Source organism: Gopherus evgoodei, chromosome 10 (genome assembly GCF_007399415.2).
Source record: "Gopherus evgoodei ecotype Sinaloan lineage chromosome 10, rGopEvg1_v1.p, whole genome shotgun sequence".
NCBI classification, from domain to species: domain Eukaryota; kingdom Metazoa; phylum Chordata; order Testudines; family Testudinidae; genus Gopherus; species Gopherus evgoodei.
Window position 1 is genome coordinate 25662574 of NC_044331.1, and position 19408 is coordinate 25681981.

The following is a 19408-nucleotide window of genomic DNA, read 5'->3' on the forward strand; positions in this document are numbered from 1 at the left end:
AAAAATCTTACCGTGCTATAGGTGAGACTGTGTTATATTGAACTTGCCCCCCTGCTCGTTCCCAGACTGCCCCTCCAGAGACCCGTCTCTAATCACCTCCAGGACTGTACCCCCTACCCAACCCCTGACTGCCCTGACCCCTATGCACACACTCCACCCCGACAGGTACTCACTGGCATTGGCAGGAAGCGGAGCAGCCCGGCCCCAGCCCTCTCCACTCTGCCAGTTTCCTGCCGCTAGTGATAGCGGGGAGGTTGGGGAGAGGACGCCCCCTGTACTCACCTGCAGCAGGAAGCGGAGCGCCACGGCTGGGAGCTGGCAGAGTGGAGTAGGCTGGGACCAGGCTGATCCGCTTTCGCTACTGCCAGTGAGTGCAGGGAGATTGGGAAAAGGACACCCCCCGCATTTACCTGTGGTAGGAAGTGCGGCGACACAGCCTCAGCCCGCTCTGCTTTCCTTGCCCCTGCCCCAGCCGTGTCACTGGGGTGTGTGTGTTACAGGGGGAAGGCCCTACACTCACCAGCAGCAGGAAGCAGAGCAGCACGGCCCCAGCCCGCTCCACTCCGCCAACTCCCAGCCGCGGCACTCCGCTTCCTGCCGCAGGTGAGTACAGGGGGCGTCCTTTCCCCAACCTCCCCGCGCCCACCAGCGGTGGGAAGGGGAGCACCCCGGCTGGGAGCTGACGCACCGATCTGCCGGAGCACTGCTTTACCGTGTTGTATGCGAACCCGTGTTATATCGGGTCATGTTATATCGGGGTGGAGGTGTACAACAAGTATGCTTTCTATTCCCAATGGGGTTAGGACTACGAGCAGAGTGACAGATCTAACTCTAAATTTGCATAAGACTAGAAACCTATAATTTTAAAGAAAAATGTCAGTGGAATCAAATGCGATTTGGTCAATGTATGTGCAGCTGGCCATATTAGAAAACAACACATTTACATTAATTAAAAAGCATATTTATTCTTCATCAAGATAAACCAGTTTCATTTTGAAGAATAGACTACGTTATCATTTTGTTTTGATCTCAGAACAAGAGTTTACAGTGTCCAAACAGCTCCATGTAATCTCTGCTATTCTTTCTTCTCTTCTAGTTCTGGTGCTTGCAGCTTTTCTTTTAATTTATTCTGTTTTCTGTGATATTGTTCAAATATTGGTTTATAGATGTAGAATCCTCCTGCAACTCCAAGGAGAGCCCCCAGAAAGATATGTGGTAATGGCACTTTACCATACATTTTAACAGCCAAAGCTGTAACTTGCCACACCTGTCTTCAGAGATACTCTAAAGACATCTGAGTAGCCAAGCAAAATCTTCAGATCTGCATATAAATGAAAGTGAATGTAAATTGTTACTCATTGTAATGTTTGTTGCAGTCTAAAAAGAATGAAGTATGGACAGGCGACTATCAGTTATTTTGGGTAGGGGCTACTATACAAAACAAAAACAAAAAAATATGCTGCCATCACCCATGCACACGATTTCCACTTAAATCAATTTGAATTGTAAACAGATGGGTCTAAGACCAATATAAATATTTATATTTTGCACCTAAAATGAGACAGCATAAGAATTATGGCTCTGTTCCACTTTTCAGAGCAAGAACTCCAACCATGATTAACAGCTGGTGTTCAGTTACTGATGGTAAGATAGAAGTGCTGCTTTCTTGTAAATACTGCTTCATGTAAAAAGCAGGTTTCTCTTGGTTTCATGGAGGAGCTGGATCACACATTCTGTACTGTGTAATACAAAAAGATCAGGAGCGTGGAGGTCTTTTTCCTCTCTCTCCAGTACAGGATTGAGGCTTTTACGGGTACTAGCTCCAATATCATCCAATAGATCACATTTGCCTGTCAGCTCTTCAGAACAGGGGATGTGTTTGTCCATTCTGTAAAGCACTACCATAGTTAAATGATAAACACATACAAATTATGGTAGAAAACTCTCTCAGCATTTCCCAAAACTTTTCAGAAGTTCAATTCCCCTTCAGAAAGTTGAAGCCAATTACTGTCTCCTTCAACAGCAGCGTTAGTAGGGCAGGATAAGGAGAACTTACACTGCTGTGTCCGTTCGCAGTTAGTGTCTCCCCCGAGGCAATGCCCCCACACGGGGGCACGCTGCCTTAGCTCACGGCAATCCGGCTTTCAATGGCAATACACTAAGGCCATGTCTACATCTAAAATTTTGCAGCGCTGGTTGTTACAGCTGTATTAGTACAGCTGTATAGGGCCAGCGCTGCAGAGTGGCCACACTGACAGCAACCAGCGCTGCAAGTGGTGTTAGATGTGGCCACACTGCAGCGCTGTTGGGCAGCTTCAAGGGGGGGGTTCGGGGAACGCAAGAGCAAACCGGGAAAGGAGACCAGCTTCGCCGCGGTTTGCTCTCGCGTTCCCGAACCCCCCTGCAAACCGCAGGGAAGGAGACCTGCTTGCTCGGGGTTCGGGGAACGCGAGAGCAAACCGCGGCGAAGCTGGTCTCCTTTCCCGGTTTGCTCTCGTGTTCCCGAACCCCCCTGCAAACTGCAGGGAAGGAGACCTGCTTGCTCGGGGTTCGGGGAACGCGAGAGCAAACCGGGAAAGGAGACCAGCTTCGCCGCGGTTTGCTCTCGCGTTCCCGAACCCCCCTGCAAACCGCAGGGAAGGAGACCTGCTTGCTCGGGGTTCGGGGAACGCAAGAGCAAACCGGGAAAGGAGACCAGCTTCGCCGCGGTTTGCTCTCGCGTTCCCGAACCCCCCTGCAAACCGCAGGGAAGGAGACCTGCTTGCTCGGGGTTCGGGGAACGCGAGAGCAAACCGCGGCGAAGCTGGTCTCCTTTCCCGGTTTGCTCTCGCGTTCCCGAACCCCCCTGCAAACCGCAGGGAAGGAGACCTGCTTGCTCGGGGTTCCGGGAACACGAGAGCAAGCTGGGGAAGGAGACCAGCTTGATTACCAGAGGCTTCCTCCTTCCACGGAGGTCAAGAAAAGCGCTGGTAAGTGTTTACATTGGATCACCAGCGCTGGATCCTCTACACCCGAGACAAAACGGGAGTACGGCCAGCGCTGCAAACAGGGAGTTGCAGCGCTGGTGATGCCCTGCAGATGTGTACACCTTCAAAGTTGCAGCGCTGTAACTCCCTCACCAGCGCTGCAACTTTCTGATGTAGACAAGCCCTAAGTATTGGTCACTAGGTGTAACTGACAGTAGTGCTACCTGAAATCCCTGTTACCAGCGCCTCGGTGACAGGCGCTCATGGTTTAAGGCTCGGGGCCACGAACCACCAGCTCTTTCCAGACGCCAGCGGCGGGACTACCCAGGCAGGGCAGGCAGCAGAGAGCTGTGCACGGAAACCGCTGAGATCGCCGGGCACTGCAGAGCTGAAACCCGAGAGGCGCCTCAAGACCAGAGCGCCCAGCTTCCCGAAGGGCAGGCAGCGTGCGGGAGAGGCGCTTCCCGCGGCCCTTCGCCCTCCCACGAGACCGGGCAGGATTGAGCAGCGGAGGGAGAACGAGGGGGCGGCGCCCCATGGCCCGAGCTCAGCCCCACCCGCGGGCAGCCAAGGAAGGGCACGGAGGCGGGGGGCAGTTGTTGGGGGAGCCGCACGCCCCGAGCAGGCTTCAGCATAGCTGACGGGGGGCACAGACACCCCACCCCCGTCCCCGTCATCAATCAGGGGCCGGATAGAGAAACATCAGCCCCCAGCTCCCTGCCCAGAGCCCGGCCCTGCAAACCCCTCCCGCCGCGCGCGCCGCCTTACCTCCGAGGCCCCTTAGTCGAACCGATTAAACCAGAGGGATGAAACCTCCGTAGGCCAGACAAACCGCCGGAAGTACAGCGCCTGGCCCCCGCCCCTAGGGACAGACTCTCTCATCCCGCTGAATTTTATCCCAACGCCCGCCCCTAACTACTCCGCACATGCGCTCACCCAGCCCCCGAAAGCTCCGGCATGGCCGCAGCCTCGCCCCCGAGCATCACTCTGGCTCCGCCCAATGCGGACGCGAGAGGGGGCCGGTAGGCCTCGAGGCTCAGTCCGATATGCAGGCGGGGGCTGAGGGCGGGTTCTTCCTCCGCCGCCGGAGCCGCAGTGCCGACACCGTGCGGCTCCGCAAGAGAAAATCTGCGCTGTACAGCGCTGCCCCGGGGGCCGGCGGGGAGCGGGGCCCAGGTGAGGGGAAGCTCTGGGGGAAGGGCGATGGAGGAGGCAGAGCTGTGTCCGGCTGAGCCCTCTGATCCCGGGCAGGCTGTGCCCCACCGGCTGCTTGGGCGGGGGTTGGTCTCGGCGCCCTCCCAGCCAAGAGTAGGCCTGCTGCCTGCATTCTCTTCTTGTTAGTTGGGCAAGTGGGAGGAACCCAAGGGGCTTCTTAATTACGCCAGGTTGCGTGTGCAAGTATTTTCTGCCAGGGGCGGAGGGGGTGGAAGCAGCAGTCCTTTCTGAAACTCCGCCCGCAAACTCACCTCCTCGAGACTCCAACGTGAGATGTCATTTGCAAGAGATTGTGCACTTCAAAACTTCGTATATATGTTCTGCTAGACTTCACCATTGGTTAGGATAGGGTAGGATACACCCATGATTACATGAAGACGTAAGAAAAGCATGTTCCGAAAGTCAAGTAATATTAGAATCTAATCTTTTACGTTAAAAAGCTTCTAGTTCACATTTGTAAAGAGAAACTGGAGAAGACTGTATAGCTGATGTGCTTGAGTTGAGCTTGTGGACAGCCTCCAGCAGAGGGGAGGAGCCAGCAGTTGCAGCTAGTGGCAGTAAGGGAAGGAGCAGCCTGACCTGGCAATCACCGCCAGAGCAGATTAGGCCCCTAAAGGTGTCATTCTGCTGCCATCATTGCTCGGGAAGAAGGAGGCTACCATAACTGACCCTATAGCAGGGGGACTCTGAAGAACATTGGTACCACTGGAACCTTGGGAAAGTAACACTTTTTTGGTTGCTCCCAGTGTCCTCCATCCATTCCTCACCTTTCTTACATGCTTTGATCAATTGTGAAATAGTTAGTTAATTCAAATGGACATCAGAGTCAGTAACCAGTGAAATGAACAGGACTACTCACCCCCTCAGCCAGTTTTGCAGATTCTGCAAAATCAGACACTACTACAGCAGTTACATTGCGTTCATGTTTACAAACTTGAGAGCCAGTGACTTACACTCTCTCTCTCTCTCTCTCTCTCTCTCTCTCTCTCTCTCTCTCTCTCTCTAGTTGCTCTCTTTTCTGGAATCTCAGCTTTTATATATTAAAAAAAAAGGGGGGGGGCATTAACGACTTTCTTCTCACTAATAACTGTCCAAGGTACTTGGTTGAAAAGTTCTCACTAAATTCAGTTTAAATTTGGATCCTTCTTCAGTCACTGCAGTTGATTTGATGATACAGTAGTTTGCAATCATTTAAGACTTCAACATGGAATCAAACTGGAGGCTGTGAGGAATAATGCTGTTAAAGTGCAAATAGCAAAATGGGACATAAAATGATGGAACTTCTTGAGGAAAGATTAAGTATGATGTGTATTTTTTCTTATAATGAAAGTTGTTAAAAAATGCTACCATATATCTAACTTCTAAGATCAGGCTACAATACAGTTCAAAGCTATCATTTTAAAGAGAATGCCTTTGTTCAATCATCAGTAGCCATAAGCAATTATTATTTCAGTGACTATAACAGGGACTTTCTCCAAACTAATGTTTTGCTTTCTCAGAGCTTTTTGGCGAAAACATTTATCTGGTCTTGTTTACCATAACTCTGCGAGTACTTAACTGCTTTTTAGTCCAGACAAGCTTTGTTCCAGATGAATACTGGCAGTCACTTGAAGTTGCACATCATATGGTTTTCAAATATCCTTTGCTTTTTGAAGTTAAAATGAGTGGAATCTTTCTAGAACTGAACTAAGTGTGCTCACTTTTTCATTTTGTTGTAATTGTGTCCTTAATACTGTAATAACATCTCTTTATGATGACTTTTATTGCCCCAATAATGCTCTCTCGGCTCCATGCTTTTATATCGCAGTAACTTTTCTGGAGCTATGTCACTACCACTGTCCCTTTTTTGGTAGGAGGAGTGTTAAGCTAGAGGTTTCCCTGGCAGTGAGAAATTAATATGACCATTGGCAGAAATCACTAATTGACAATGGCCATGGAATAAGATTTTTGACATAGAATCAGGAAATCCTGAGAATAAGCAGAACACTAACAGGAAAACTTTTAAGTTCTTTAAATATCCTTAATATTACTAATTATGGCTACTTGACCTGGGAGTGGGCAGAAGGTTTAAGGGGTTATTCATACCCATTACTCTTTGCAACTATCTACAGAGTTTTACAGCTACTGGCAAACGATGATGTTCAGCTGCTGGTAAGTATAAAGGAAATATTTTTTAAAAGTCCAGCTACTACTAAACAATTAATTTAATTTCAAAGCATTGTAGGTAGGAAATTTAACTGCCCTCCACGTAAAATGAAAGACTCTGGTCTGGCCATTGGATCCATGTGAGTGAAACAGTTGCCAGTGCATGAAGTTTCAATTAAGTTAATGTGGCTCTGCCTGGGCACAAGGGTCCACTTGCATGGCTGCAGTGGCAGGAGTGGGGCTGAAGACTGTAGATGGTGATTCTTGCCCTCTATCAACCTCTTCAAATGTCAAAGAAGATAGTGTTGTACCACTAGTAAGGTTAACATTTTGTCATGGTTATTAGTAAAAGTCACAGACAGGGGGCGGGCAATAAACAAAAATTCATGGAAGCCTGCAAACTGCCCATGACTTTTTAGTACAAATAATGGAGTGAGGGGACTGAAGGGGAGGGGCTGATAGTTCCCTTCCCCACTGCAGCCAAAGTAGCCACAGAGGTTTATTAAAGTCATGGAATTCGTGACGTCCGTGATTAAACCATATCCTTAGCCATTAGACTCAGAACATGATTTACTCAGTAGCTCTTTAATTAGCAGATTACTTTGGCTGCAAGTATAGGACCAGGTACTTCAAATAACTAACAACTGAACAGAATCTGAGGGTAGGTTTTTCTCAAAAGCCCTCAGTATTGACATAACTCTGCTTCCATTGAAGATAATGAATAAAACTCCCATCAACTTCATTTAAAGATGAGTTACATTATTGTGGAACAATTTTGAAAGTGCTGCCTTGAGTTTCTGGAAACTTTCAATTGAATGTCAAATTCACTCGCTGTCTTTGATTGATTTTAATAGAAACTCTGGACTCATCTTTCTCTAGGACTACAGTATTTAAAATAAGAGCTTTCCATCAAAACATACAGAGGAGTGTCATATACTTTTAGTTTCCTCAGTGGATTGATGTTTCAAGAATCTCCTAGTTTTATATATTGCAATTAAACTTGGGAGTTAATAGGGGCTTCAGAAACAAGAGTCAGAAAAATAAGTAAACTTTCTCTTTTCTTTTTTTTTTTTTGGTTAATGTAGATTTGGATCCCTAGACTTGTGCAAGCAGTTCTGTCAGCTCTAGCAGACGTAAAGCTTTACTCATTAGTGAGACATCTAGACAATGCGGAAACAGCAAAGTGGGTGGTGAGTCTCAGCCTTGAAATACATGTCTTGTGTATGGGCCTTATAGTATTTCAGCATACAGTGTACTGCAGAACTTAAGAAATGGTTTAATGATATTATTAAATGTCTGAAAGGTTTATCACTACTTTCATTAAAGGCTATACAAATATTGTATTAACACTTCCCCCCCCCCATACCCTGTTGTTAATAATTGTTTTTAGTACCTTTGCCAGTTGTGCTCTTGGTTTACATGGTATTGCTGTACCAGAACTCTAACAAACACCATGGAAACTGTTCTCACCATCTTTGCTCTTTTCTACTATCCAATGGAAGGCTCAAAGACCAGGAGTAGGTGAGAGAATTTACACTAACAACACTGGTAACCTTTGGTTGGGATAATCAAAATGGATTCAACTGTTAAAATAATGCTTTCTGTTCATATATAAACTTCCTGCCTTTTTGTTATCCTCCCTGATGCCTGACATCTGTCTGAACAAGTGCACAGCTTTTGAATTTAGAAAGATTAATTCAAGTTGTATAAAGATAATGTGGAAGATAACTATTCCTTTTGTTACTGAGGGTGAAACTCATCCAAAGGTTCAGTGCAGTGGCATGCAAACCAGTTAAGCCTCAAGGCAAGACTGCATAGATGGAACACCTGCAAGTTCTCTGTGTGCCAAGAGTTTTTTGTGCTGGTTCCAAATAAGCTGTTGGGGATGGGGCCATAGGAAACTAATCCTTAGTCGATCCAGCAACCCAAACCCCTCACTTTGTGGAGAAACTGCAGCTGTTCTAGTTCCTGAGTGGAATGGTAACTGGTGGTGCTGCTGCACATCTGCAGGGGATGGTAGTGGGTGTGTAAAATGACTACTCTGCTGTTCCTCATTCAAACCAAATAATCACCTATGGGGGACATTAATTTCATCTTAAGGGCAGTGTAGAAACACTTAATTTGAGAATTTAGGAAGGACCTGAAAGATGGTTACTCAAGCCAAACAAGTATTCAGAGTCAGCGTATTAACTAATTTTGAACTGAGTAATTTTTTAAAAGCCTGTATATACTTTCTAGTTAGATACTTAGTCTTTCATAGTTTAATTTACTACACATTTTTTTCATAGAAGCAAGCCAATAAGCCAGTGTTTGCACCCAAAGATTCAAGGTTAAAGGCAAAGGTGTGTACAGATGTCTGTATGCTGTACTTGCCTCAGTCAGTGTCCAGAAACATGACGACATGAAAAATGTGATACTCTGTCAATGAAAAAGCAATTAAGTCTGTACAATTTAGCAATTGTACTCTGACTGTTTTGTTAATATTTTCTTCATTTCTAGTTGCAAATATTTAACTTTGGTTGCACTTGCATTTATTATTCGTCCAACTGCTGTAATTCCATGGATACCTTTGGTGCTCAGGCATTTCTGGCAAGAACAGAAGAAGGTAGACCTTGTTCTATACACCTATATTCCAGTAGGGTAAGTGTTTTATTAATTCAGTGAATAATGACACTGTATACTAAATAGTACCTATTATACGTTACCATCTAAAACCATACTAACAGGATTCATTTAAGCATTCTGCTTAGCAATATTTACCTTTTTTTAAACTAGTAAGACTGTAGCCAGGGGCAGGACATCTCCTGAATGTTTCAACTTAAGGAGATGTGCAAAAGTGAAGAATAAAATACTGTGGCAGCAGTTTGGAGAAGGGGCTTGCTTCCTGCACAAACACAGTGTATCCCTCACAAGACAGTGGTTTCATGGAAAGAGCTCATGAGGGGAAAATATGAGGACCTCCAAGCCAACCAGTGGTTGTTCCAGAAAGGCTAAGTATTGGTGATTCACTCTGAGTAACTGTGACTGGTTTAGGGGACAGTGACACATACACAATAAATCATAGAGGCAAGCTGAAAAAATGTGTAATCTAAACTTTCAGAAGATGTCAGTAATACAAGGAACTTTTTCTTGATTTTTGCAGATTGGTCACTCTAGGGATTTCTTTAATAATCGATCGTGTATTTTTTGGTGAGGTAAGTTGCCTTACAATGTCTTAAATTAAATTTGTAAGCATTTCTAACAATTTTGTACTTGAGCAGATGGTTCCACACTTTCCTAATTCCAGAGCTATCGCTGTCTTAATGATTTGAGATCTGTACATTCTGCCTTTGGCATCAACTCTAATAACAATTTGTCTGTATCCTATAATCTTATGAGTATAATTCTAGCCATTAATATCTATGCTTACGTTAAATCACTAGAATGCCATTTCAAATAGGACCAACAATGCAGTGGCTTCTCAATTCACTGATACTTAGTGTCAGTGTTCAGAGATATTTGCATGTTAATTTAATGTTGCACAGAGTAACTAAACTTTACACTGGTATTCTCTGCAGTATATCTTACGTTCTGGGAGAGTTGTAGTGTTATGCTTAGCTCAGCATTAATTTCTGTTAGGATGTCTCAGTTGTAGCGTTTTGGTATTTATTTGCTTCTATAAATATTTACAGATCCTATTTAGTACTGTCCTAGTAAACCTGCTTGTGAAACTTCTCATTTCTGACATCTGGTGTTACCATAAAGTATTCGGCAGTTTAATACTTACCTACAAAAGCTGCTTTCTGTAGACAGCATCAATTATGTAAAACAATGATCAGCAAAAGTCATATCCTGCATGTTTTCAACATTCACGTGGGTAAAGATGCACAGCTCTCAGGGTAAGAAGTGTTAAATTATATTGATGACTGTTGCCAATATTACTGTAAGATGGACAATTTTGGCAAACTTGAAGTTGTCCATCTAACCCAATGTCATATAATATGTAGAAAAGTTTTTTCCAAGCAGGAGACATTACAGAGGTAACAGAGAAGTATTAGAGCAATATTCAAGTGTGCAGAGGAGAATTCTATAGGGCTTGAAGGGATGTACAAAATATTTAGGGTAGGATTTTCAGAAGTGCTCAGCATTGATCTAACTGCTTCCATTGAAGTAAATAGTAACTTAAATAGGAGCAGATTATACCAACATTGAGCAATTTTGAGAATCCTGCCCCTGGTTTTTAAAAAAAAGTTCTGTAGACAACCCGTGTCTCATTTAAAGGATTCAATAACTCTAAAAGATGAACCTGTACTTTTTGTGGAAGTCAGTTAATGACCACATAAGACCAGTTGTGTGTAGATTTTAAAAACATTTCACATTTGTCTTGTTCAGCATAAGCGGCCTGTTCTCCATGATAGAAAAGTAGAAAACTTTCAAACCATAAAGCTTGTAACTTGTATTAACTGCTGAAAGTAACTAAATTGCTTTCACAAGATAGTTTTTACTTTAAAAACTTGCTGTAATGCTTTTAGGTAAAAATGTAAATCATAGTATCCTTTAATGGCAGTGTTGCATAACAGACCCGGACAGACTTAATCTAACGTTTTCATACTTAACATTCATTCATTTTTTTTAACCTTTCAGTGGATACTGGTTCAGCTGAAATTCTTGAAGTTTAATGTGCTACAGAATTTGGGGACATTTTATGGTTCTCATCCTTGGCATTGGTACTTGACCCAGGGATTGCCGGTTATTTTGGGCACCCATCTACCCTTCTTTATTCACGGCTGCATCCAGGCACCAAAGAGGTATCGGATCCTTCTAGTGGTAGTGGTTTGGACAGTGTTGGTATACAGGTAAGCTCCCTTAGATGTAATTAACTTTTGAACCAGTCACATTATTTTTAAAGTCAAGTCATAACTTATTTTCTCTAGAACAAAATTTTGAAATTAATGCAAAGAAAATTTCATTCAAATTGCAGTGTCCAATGAATTAAACAAATTATCCAGATATTTTACAATAAATTACTCAATGGTATGACATAGCTGCGTTTAACCCTACTACAGTGGCTTAATGGAATCATTCTAAACTATTGCTGGTGGCACAGCAAATGATTAGAGAGCATATTGAGCATTGCACCAAAATTGAAAACTTTGTTGAATCACTAAAAGGTGTTTGCTTTCAGCAGCAGAATGAGTTTGAAAGTTTTGTTTATCTGAGGCCTATTAAAGAAAATCACATTCTTTTGTTTAATTTCACTCAAGGTTTCTGAAATCTTCTGTAAAGACTTGCATATGGAGCAAGTCAAATATTACTACAATATAAAAATCAGTCCTGTCTTTTGTCATTTTGACAACAACTAGAGGTGAAGGTCGCAGGGGATAAGAAATGGCAGTGAGGATTAGTTTGTTCAGGCTCTTCACACACAGCTCACTGTAGAAACACAGTTCCATGTGAAGGTGAAACAGGTGACAGTGATTATTTAAATATCAAACAATGTTAAAGGCCTTCCCCTGTTTCAGAACATGGTATTAATAAAATATAGAAAAAATTTGTAACTGGGTCGCAGTTGTGACATCAGTCGTTAGTCCAACTCAAAACTGAGGGATGCAAAGATGGTTTTAAACTACCTTGTGCTGACCCAATCCTCTACGGCTCCAGTCCTTTGGCACAAGTTAAAGTAGTCTGATGCCCCAATCATGCCCCCTGCACTACCTGCAGGAGGGGCTGGCATGGGAGCCACTGTGATAGTTATACATCACTTGATCCAGGTATAATGGGGTGGGCCTCCTGTGGCTGACTCCACAAGTTATAGGACTGTATTGAGTAATAAATAGTATGGTGCCCAGCTGTCCTAGCTTAGATGTATCTTGGCTCCATAGTTGTTGTGTGCCCAGCTAACATTTGATTCACCACCAGCACTCTTCCTCACTTGGAATTTTGAGCAGCAGCTTATGACAAGGTAACAGTCTCTCCTTACAGGTTGCATCCCTGACCATATCTTGATAAATAGCTATTGATGAACCTACCCTCCGTGAACTTACCTAATTCTTTATAGTTTTGGCCTTCACAACATCCCCTGACAAAGAGTTCCACAGGTTGACACTGCGTTGTGACACATGATACTTCCTTTTGTTTTAAACTTGCTGCATGTTAATTTCATTGGGTGACCCCTGGCTTTTGTGTTATGTGAGGGGGTAAATAACATTTTCCTTATTTACTTTCTCCATTTTTGTTGTCGTTCTCTGTACCTTTTCCAATTCTAATATATCTTTGAGATGGGGAGACCAGAACTGCATGCAGTACTCAAGGTGTGGGCATATCATGGATTTATAGAGTGGCATTATGATATTTTCTGTCTTATCTATCTCTTTCCTAATGGTTCCTAACATGATTAGCTTTTTTGACTGCTCCTGCATATTTAGCAGATGTTTTCGGAGTACTATCCACAATGACTCCATGATCTCTTTCTTCAGCAGTAACAACTAACTTAGACCCCATCACTTTGTTTGTATAGTTGGGATTGTTTTCCAATGTGCATGACTTTGCATTTATCAGCACTGAATTTTATCTACTGTTTTGTTGCCCAGTCACAAAATTAGTAAAGTACTAACTATGATCTAGATCAGTGTTTCCCAAACTTGGAACGCCACTTGTGTAGGGAAGGCCCCTGGCGGGCCGATCACAGCTCCCACTGGCTGCGGTTCACTGCTCCAGGCCAATGGGAGCTGCTGGAAGCGGCGCAGGCCAAGGGACGTACTAGCCGCTGTTCCCGCAGCCCCCACTGGCCTAGAGCAGTGAACCGCGGCCAATGGGAGCTGCGATTGGCTGAACCTGCGGACGTGGCAGGTAAACAAATCGGCCTGGCCCGCCAGGGGCTTTTCCTGCGCAAGCAGCATCCCAAGTTTGGGAAACACTGATCTAGATTTTAGCATGTTCATTGCCAGGGTGTAAAAACATCTACCTGTAAGCAGTATGTGATTAACATCACAATAGTCAAGCATGATATTTATTGTACTACTTTCTTCATGTAAGAGAGGTGACTGAATGCTCCTCCTTATCTGTCTGTTGGAGGCAACTGGCATATGTTAGTAAGATTCCTGGAAAATGGTAGTTTGTTTGCAGGTGCAGTATGCTCCTGTTCTCTAAAACACTATTATTTGAACCACCACATTAACTGAATCCCTTCCCGTGCCCCATACATTTCATGCTGGGGTGCAAGGAACGGATTCAGATAATGCAGTAGTTGGATAATAGAGCAGAAGCCTCCAGTCGGGACTGTGAAGAGGAGGCTTACTACTCAGTTTTTAAAAAATCTGTTAAAGGTGTCTTTTCTATCCCTACATGCTACTGAATTGTCAACAAACCTGTGATTTATATAACTTTATTTCAGTAGTACCATACCTGTTTTGTTACAGCACGTTGAGCCACAAAGAATTCAGGTTTATCTATCCCGTACTGCCATTTTGCATGGTGTTTTGTGGTAAGCACTTGGATTTTAAATGTTGTGTGGTGATTACCCTGCTGTAGAAACTTTTTTACATGAAATATAGGCTGTAGATTAGTTATGGTCAAGTTGCATGCTAACCATAGCTTGTTTAGAATTAGTCTTCTGTTCACGTACAGCTCCACCAAACAGATTGAATCAGAGGGGCAGGAGCAACTATTGTCTAGGTGCACCGCTAAATGTTACCTCTAAAGCAGGGGTGGGCAAACTACGGCCTGCCAGCCGTTTTAATCTGGGCCTCAAGATCACGCTGGGGAGCAGGGTCTGGGGCCACTCCACATGGCTCCCAGAAGCAGCAGCACGTTCCCCCTCCAGCTCCTACACATAGGGGCAGCCAAGGGGCTCCGCTCCACAAGTTGCCCCTGCCCCAAGCCCCGACCTCACAGCTCCCATTGGCCGGGAACTGCGGCCAATGGGAGCTGCAGGGGTGGCGCCTGTGGACAGGGCAGCTAGCAGCAGAGCTGCATGGAGGACATGCTGCTGCTTCCAGGAGCTGCGTGAGGTAAGTGCTGCCCTGAACCTGCACCCCTGATCTCCCTCCCACCCTCCAAACCCCTTGGTCCCAGCCCGGAGCACCCTCTTGCACCCCAAACTCCTCATCCTGAGCCCCACCCCTGACCCTATTCCTGATATCCCTCCTGGCCTTCGAACCCCTCAGTCCCAGCCTGGAGCACCGTCCTACACCCCAGAGCCCCTACCCTACCCCTCATCCCCGGCCCAGAGCCCCCTACTGCACTCTGAATTCCTCATTTCTGGCCCCACCCCGGAGCCCACACCCCAACCCCAATTTCGTGAGTGTTCATGGCCTGCCATACAATTTCTATACCCAGGTGTGGCCCCTGGGCCAAAAAGTTTGCCCACCCCTGATCTAAAGCCATAAGGATAACGAGGACCCTGGTGAAACAATATCACAAAAGCCATGAAAGCTGAGCAAAATTACAAAGAATAGATTTTTGGGACTCGTTAACACGGAAAGTTGCACCAGTTTAATTTTACACAGCTTTATTTAAACCAGGGCAACCTTGGGTGGACACTCTTATTTCAGTTTAAGTGAGGCTTATTTTGGTTTCGTTTGCATTCATTAGAAATAGCTGTAACTAAAATAATCATGATTTAAGCTTAAATAAGAATGTCTACACAGGAGTTGCCCTAGTTTAACAAAGTCAATTTAAAAACTGATAGAAGTTGAACTAGTTCATCTTAAGTTTGTAGACAAGGTCCTAGTCAGGTGTTTTATACCATCTTGCTTTTTGTTAACAGCCCACTTCACTGCAGAAAGGTAGCTTCTGATAAAAAGTCAACACCCGTCACTGTAATTTTGAAGCTCCCTGCTGTTTTTTTCCCTTCATCCCAGAGCTGCTGAAGCATTACTTAGCACTTAACCCACTTCCCTTGCTACAGCAGCAATTCATTTGGAGTACAGTGACTTGCTTCAGGCCTTTAAGTGTTGGAGAGACCAGAGAACCATATTACTGACAGTGGGAAGTATGTTGTGCACTGCCCTTCCTGTGACACTTGAACCAGATACTTCAGTAACAGTCTTCACTTATTTGTTCAAACTGATTCACTGTCCTCTTCTTAAATGATTTCCCACCCTATGGAATTAAATACAAGCCTAGAAAAATTAAGCACTGGCTTGGGAGAACCTGCCCTAATTGCAGTTCTGAATTACAAAATAGGTTCAAGGGCTTAATCTCTCATTAACTTCAGAGCAGGGGTCCCCAACGCGGTGCCCGCGGGCGCCATGACACCCGCGGGGGCATCTTAATGCGCCCACGTCCTGGCCCCTGGGAGAGCACCCTCCAAAATGCCGCTGTGGCATTTTGGCAGGGACGCCACTCGATGATGATGCTTGTCGCCGACAAGTGATGTCATCGAGAGGCGTCGCCCTCGAATTTCGGCAGCAACGCCTCTCGATGACACTGCTTGCTGTTGACAAGTGACGTCTGCAAGAGGTGTCGCTCCCAAATTTCGGTGGGGACACCTCTCGATGCCGTCGCTTGTCGACGGTAAGCGACATCATCAAGAGGCATCGCCACCGAAATTCGGAGGCATTTCGGCGAGTGCTCCACCGCCACAGTGGTCCTTCGGCTGGCGGGGTTGGGGACCACCGCTTTAGAGTGTGGAATCCATATGAAACATGCCCCTTCTTTCCATTCTAAACAAAAAAACTGGAGTGGGCAGTGACTTTGACTATTTCAAAACAAGGAACTGTTTTGCTTCTAATTTAACCATGACTAATCAATTTTCAGTAAGTTGCATTATGTCAAAAGAGAGCTGTAGAAATAGTTAACGCTTGCTAATCTGCTTAACTATTTTATATTTCTCACTTTAGGATATTCTCTTAAACAATTGAAAACATGGAAGAAATCAGCAATAACCTTCCTGCTTTTATCAAATTTACTCCCAGCCCTGTACATGGGTTTGATTCACCAGCGTGGCTCTCTTGATGTCATGATTCATATGCAGCAGCTCTGTAACAATTCTTCTAACCAATCATGGGCTTCTGTATTTGTAATGATGCCATGCCACTCTACTCCTTTTTACAGGTAATAAAGTAGCTAATACAATTTGTATGCTTGAGAAGCTTTAGTATTACAATTTCCCCCCCTCAAATATATTGAATTATTTGCGGGATAATGTGCATCTATTACCAAATTGTTCAGTCTGTCTTAACTCTGTATGAAATAATAAATAGGAAAAGTGAATCTTTCATATTGTTTACTCCACCCAGCATCTGCATTTTTTCCTGTTTTACCAAAACAGCTTAGTGTTAGACAGATGTTTGCCCTAGCAGTTTGCATTGCTTCACTCCTTCTCCAATATTTAACTACTGCAGGGAGTCAAGATTTAATGCTTATTTCCTTGACTTCTGCTACCAGGTTAACAGATAGAACTATTATGTATGACATGACTAAAGTAACTCTTCCAGAACTATGTAACACATCCTGATACATAAAAAAATTAAAGGATTAACACAACATAATGTTATTTTCAAAGTGTGCTCCAATAAAGGACTGAGGTCACTCAGGATGGTCTTTTCGCTATTAAAATCTAAAATAAATCAGATTGTGGATTATTGCTTTCTATGAACCTCTCCAGTTGAAACTACACTCACTACTGACACCTCATTTTACTTTCTGTATGCTTATTTGAAATAGAGATGAGAAAAACCTTATGTATCTAGCACAGAAGGGAAAGATGCACCTACTGATAATGGGAAAATAAGAAGTTTTACAGTCTACAATATAGCATCCTTAATTGAAACTAAGATCTAAAGTGATCACTTAACACTGGATCTCAAGCATTTTTTTCCCCCCTCCTAGCCACGTTCACTGTCCTCTACCAATGAGATTCCTTCGATGTCCTCCAGACCTAACTGGAAAAGAGAGTTATCTTGACGAAGCAGATATATTTTACTCTAATCCACTCAAGTGGCTTAATGAGGAGTTTTGCAATGGTACATTACCTACTCACTTGGTCTTCTTCAGTGTGCTAGAACAGGTACGTTAATTGCAAGTTAACTTTATCTAGATCAGGCTAAGAACACAAATTTTCACAAGAAATAGAAGGGAGAGCTAAAATTGCAGCTTTGAAAATGTTCTTTAGCCTTTAAAAATGTATAACTTGAACATTTGCCCAAAATACAGTATAGCTACTATTGTGTCACTGTAGTGAAGGGAAAGATCCCAGAAAGGGCATGCATGGGTACCCAGCAAATCCTTCATGCCATAAAGTACTGCTGTGAGGCAGCTATCTTCAAAACAGCACCAAGGCAAGTTTGAGGTGCACAGACACAACCTACATGGTTTGCATTGAGTGACTTTATGGGTATGAAGTAAGCAAAGCAGCCTGCAATCAGCAGAATTTCTTCCCCTTCAACCCTTCTGTAAAGTCCATTTACTCAAGGTAGGGGGCAGGGGGAGGTGACCAAGATTTCACTCTAACCCCAAGGGTCATGATATGGTATGGTTGGTATTTCTCCTTCCCACAAGACAGAACCTAACTTCCATGGGTAGCTGAGTGGTTGGTTTAATAGAAGTTTAGGAACACAGTTCTGTACCCCACCAGTATAAAAATGTCGGACTGTTTGGAAACAAAAGTGTATTTATTTACAGGAAATATCATCGTTTCTTGTCTTAAACGGTTACGAGAGAACAACTACTGTCTTTCACACCCATATGCCCCAGGGACGAATTGGAAGCCACATATATGTCTACACAAGGAGGGTGAAATGAAGCATGCTTCAAGATCAGTTTCTGAACTGGGACCAACTGAATTCAGTATTGTACAGTGGTGTCTTGGCTAAACAGCCTTCTAGTACAGAACAGAGGGCAGTGATACTTGAAAAAAAGTAAGCAAAATTGACAGGTCTGGCTCAAATTTACAGCCAGTAGATAAGGATTATACTGGACGTAACATGTTGAGTGATGCTTCTTCACTGGTGGAAAAGTGGAACTTCAGTGGCAATATTCTCATCTCATCTCTTGGTGTTAAAAGGGGAGGGAAAAAAACAAGGTTCATCTGTCTTAGGACATTTATAAATAATTAACAGAACACCAACAGCTACTGTGTGACATTTGTGATTTAGAGGAGGAGAGTAAAATAAGACTTCATAACCTCTATGGGACTGTACACCTATGCTAAATTTGTTTGTTTATGAATAAAGACTTTTACCCACAAGGTCTCTTTATTTTTCTTCCACAATATCCAGATGTGCAAGAAATTTCAAGTGCATATGTCAGCAAGCTGATTAGAATGCAGCACAGCAAATTCTTCATAAGTCAACAGGCTCTTGAACCCCCAAAAAAAGACAAGAAGCAAGTATAAGACTACAAAACATTGCCATAATTTAGATCTACTTTCTGAAGGATGAGATGAAGTTAGTACACCAAACCATGTTAATTAGTGTACCTTATGGATGATTCAATTTTGAACTATACTAATGGAATGCAATTAAGCCTATTTTTCACACAAGTCACAACACACCTAGTTTCCATAACAGTACAACTACAACCAAAATCATTTCCAAAGAACAGTAAAGCAACATTAGAGAAAATGCGAGTTAGGAAGTTTGACTGATGCTTTTGAACAACAGGGTAAAAATCAATCTGTATGAAGAAACACTTGCACCTTGCAGTTTTGTTGAAAAGCAATTAGTTCCATTGAGGAACCACTAGAAATTATCTACTTGTATCTTCCTGATTTTACCATACACAAATTACTTAATATTTTGGATCAAAGGGTAACTGCCCCAATTCTATTTCAAGGTTTGCCATGTGTCTTCCATTAGTGCGACTGTGTTTATGCCATTTACCTTCTCTCTTATTACGTTGGTGTTGCTTCTGAGTTTGTTTTTCAGGTCTGGAACTTTCAGATTGCGTGAAAGCAGGCCTTTTAGCAGATCGACTGAAAGGAGTAAACAAAACTTGGTTAGAGCTGTTGAAAATATCTTAATAAAATCAATTACATACATGATTATTATTATTTCTCTACCAGTTCTCAAAGAAGAGTTACAGTTGATGTATTTTATTTAATTTTTTTTTAAAGTATGTACGTAGTACTCTCAAAATAGGCTACCCAAAGCCATAGGTAG

At 43.6% G+C, this 19408-nt stretch overlaps 4 protein-coding genes across 17 annotated transcripts in view; 1 reads left to right on the forward strand and 3 right to left on the reverse strand.

Moving 5' to 3' along the window:
* Positions 1 to 3817, reverse strand: part of RAB27A (RAB27A, member RAS oncogene family) — a 95615-nt gene extending 91798 nt beyond the window's left edge. The window contains exon 1 of the mRNA XM_030576739.1: positions 3735 to 3817. The gene's annotated coding sequence lies outside the window, so the exon portion shown is untranslated. The remainder of the gene's footprint in view (positions 1 to 3734) is intronic.
* On the reverse strand, positions 940 to 4518 carry PIGBOS1 (PIGB opposite strand 1). 3 transcript variants are annotated; one of them, XM_030576751.1, is made up of 2 exons: positions 4433 to 4518; positions 940 to 1321 (listed from the first exon to the last, which is right to left on the reverse strand). In XM_030576751.1, exon 2 carries the CDS (start codon positions 1235 to 1237, stop codon positions 1076 to 1078), a length of 162 nt encoding a protein of 53 aa, XP_030432611.1. In that variant the 5' UTR covers positions 1238 to 1321; positions 4433 to 4518; the 3' UTR covers positions 940 to 1075. The 3 variants fall into 3 exon arrangements, with proteins under 3 accessions (XP_030432611.1, XP_030432609.1, XP_030432610.1); XM_030576749.1 differs by lacking the exon at positions 4433 to 4518 and adding an exon at positions 3735 to 3820; XM_030576750.1 differs by lacking the exon at positions 4433 to 4518 and adding an exon at positions 2057 to 2161.
* On the forward strand, positions 3871 to 18624 carry PIGB (phosphatidylinositol glycan anchor biosynthesis class B). Of its 2 annotated transcripts, none has more exons than XM_030576734.1 (12): positions 3871 to 4142; positions 5681 to 5816; positions 6215 to 6332; positions 7412 to 7516; positions 7717 to 7847; positions 8826 to 8966; positions 9469 to 9520; positions 10950 to 11161; positions 13724 to 13788; positions 16148 to 16361; positions 17139 to 17316; positions 17931 to 18624. In XM_030576734.1, the coding sequence occupies exons 1-12, from the start codon at positions 3893 to 3895 to the stop codon at positions 18048 to 18050; spliced, it is 1722 nt and encodes a 573-aa protein (XP_030432594.1). In that variant the 5' UTR covers positions 3871 to 3892; the 3' UTR covers positions 18051 to 18624. The 2 variants fall into 2 exon arrangements, with proteins under 2 accessions (XP_030432594.1, XP_030432595.1); XM_030576735.1 differs by having other exon boundaries at positions 8907 to 8966.
* CCPG1 (cell cycle progression 1) overlaps positions 18484 to 19408 on the reverse strand; it is a 60190-nt gene continuing 59265 nt past the window's right edge. For 10 of the 11 annotated variants that reach the window (XM_030576726.1, XM_030576727.1, XM_030576722.1 and 7 more), the window contains one exon: positions 18484 to 19221. In XM_030576726.1, the coding sequence (XP_030432586.1) occupies positions 19038 to 19221 (184 nt within the window). In that variant the 3' untranslated portion in view covers positions 18484 to 19037. The remainder of the gene's footprint in view (positions 19222 to 19408) is intronic. The other variant, XM_030576728.1, reaches the window with a different exon arrangement.

Coding starts and splice junctions, on each gene's coding strand:
- PIGBOS1 (XM_030576751.1), bottom strand. CDS start 1,237: ATGTATGGTAAAGTGCCATTACCACATATCTTTCTGGGGGCTCTCCTT.
- PIGB (XM_030576734.1), top strand. CDS start 3,893: ATGCGCTCACCCAGCCCCCGAAAGCTCCGGCATGGCCGCAGCCTCGCC. Junction 4,143..5,680: donor CGGCGGGGAGCGGGGCCCAG/GTGAGGGGAAGC, acceptor TTGCTTTCTCAG/AGCTTTTTGGCGAAAACATT. Junction 13,789..16,147: donor ATTTTGCATGGTGTTTTGTG/GTAAGCACTTGG, acceptor TTCTCACTTTAG/GATATTCTCTTAAACAATTG.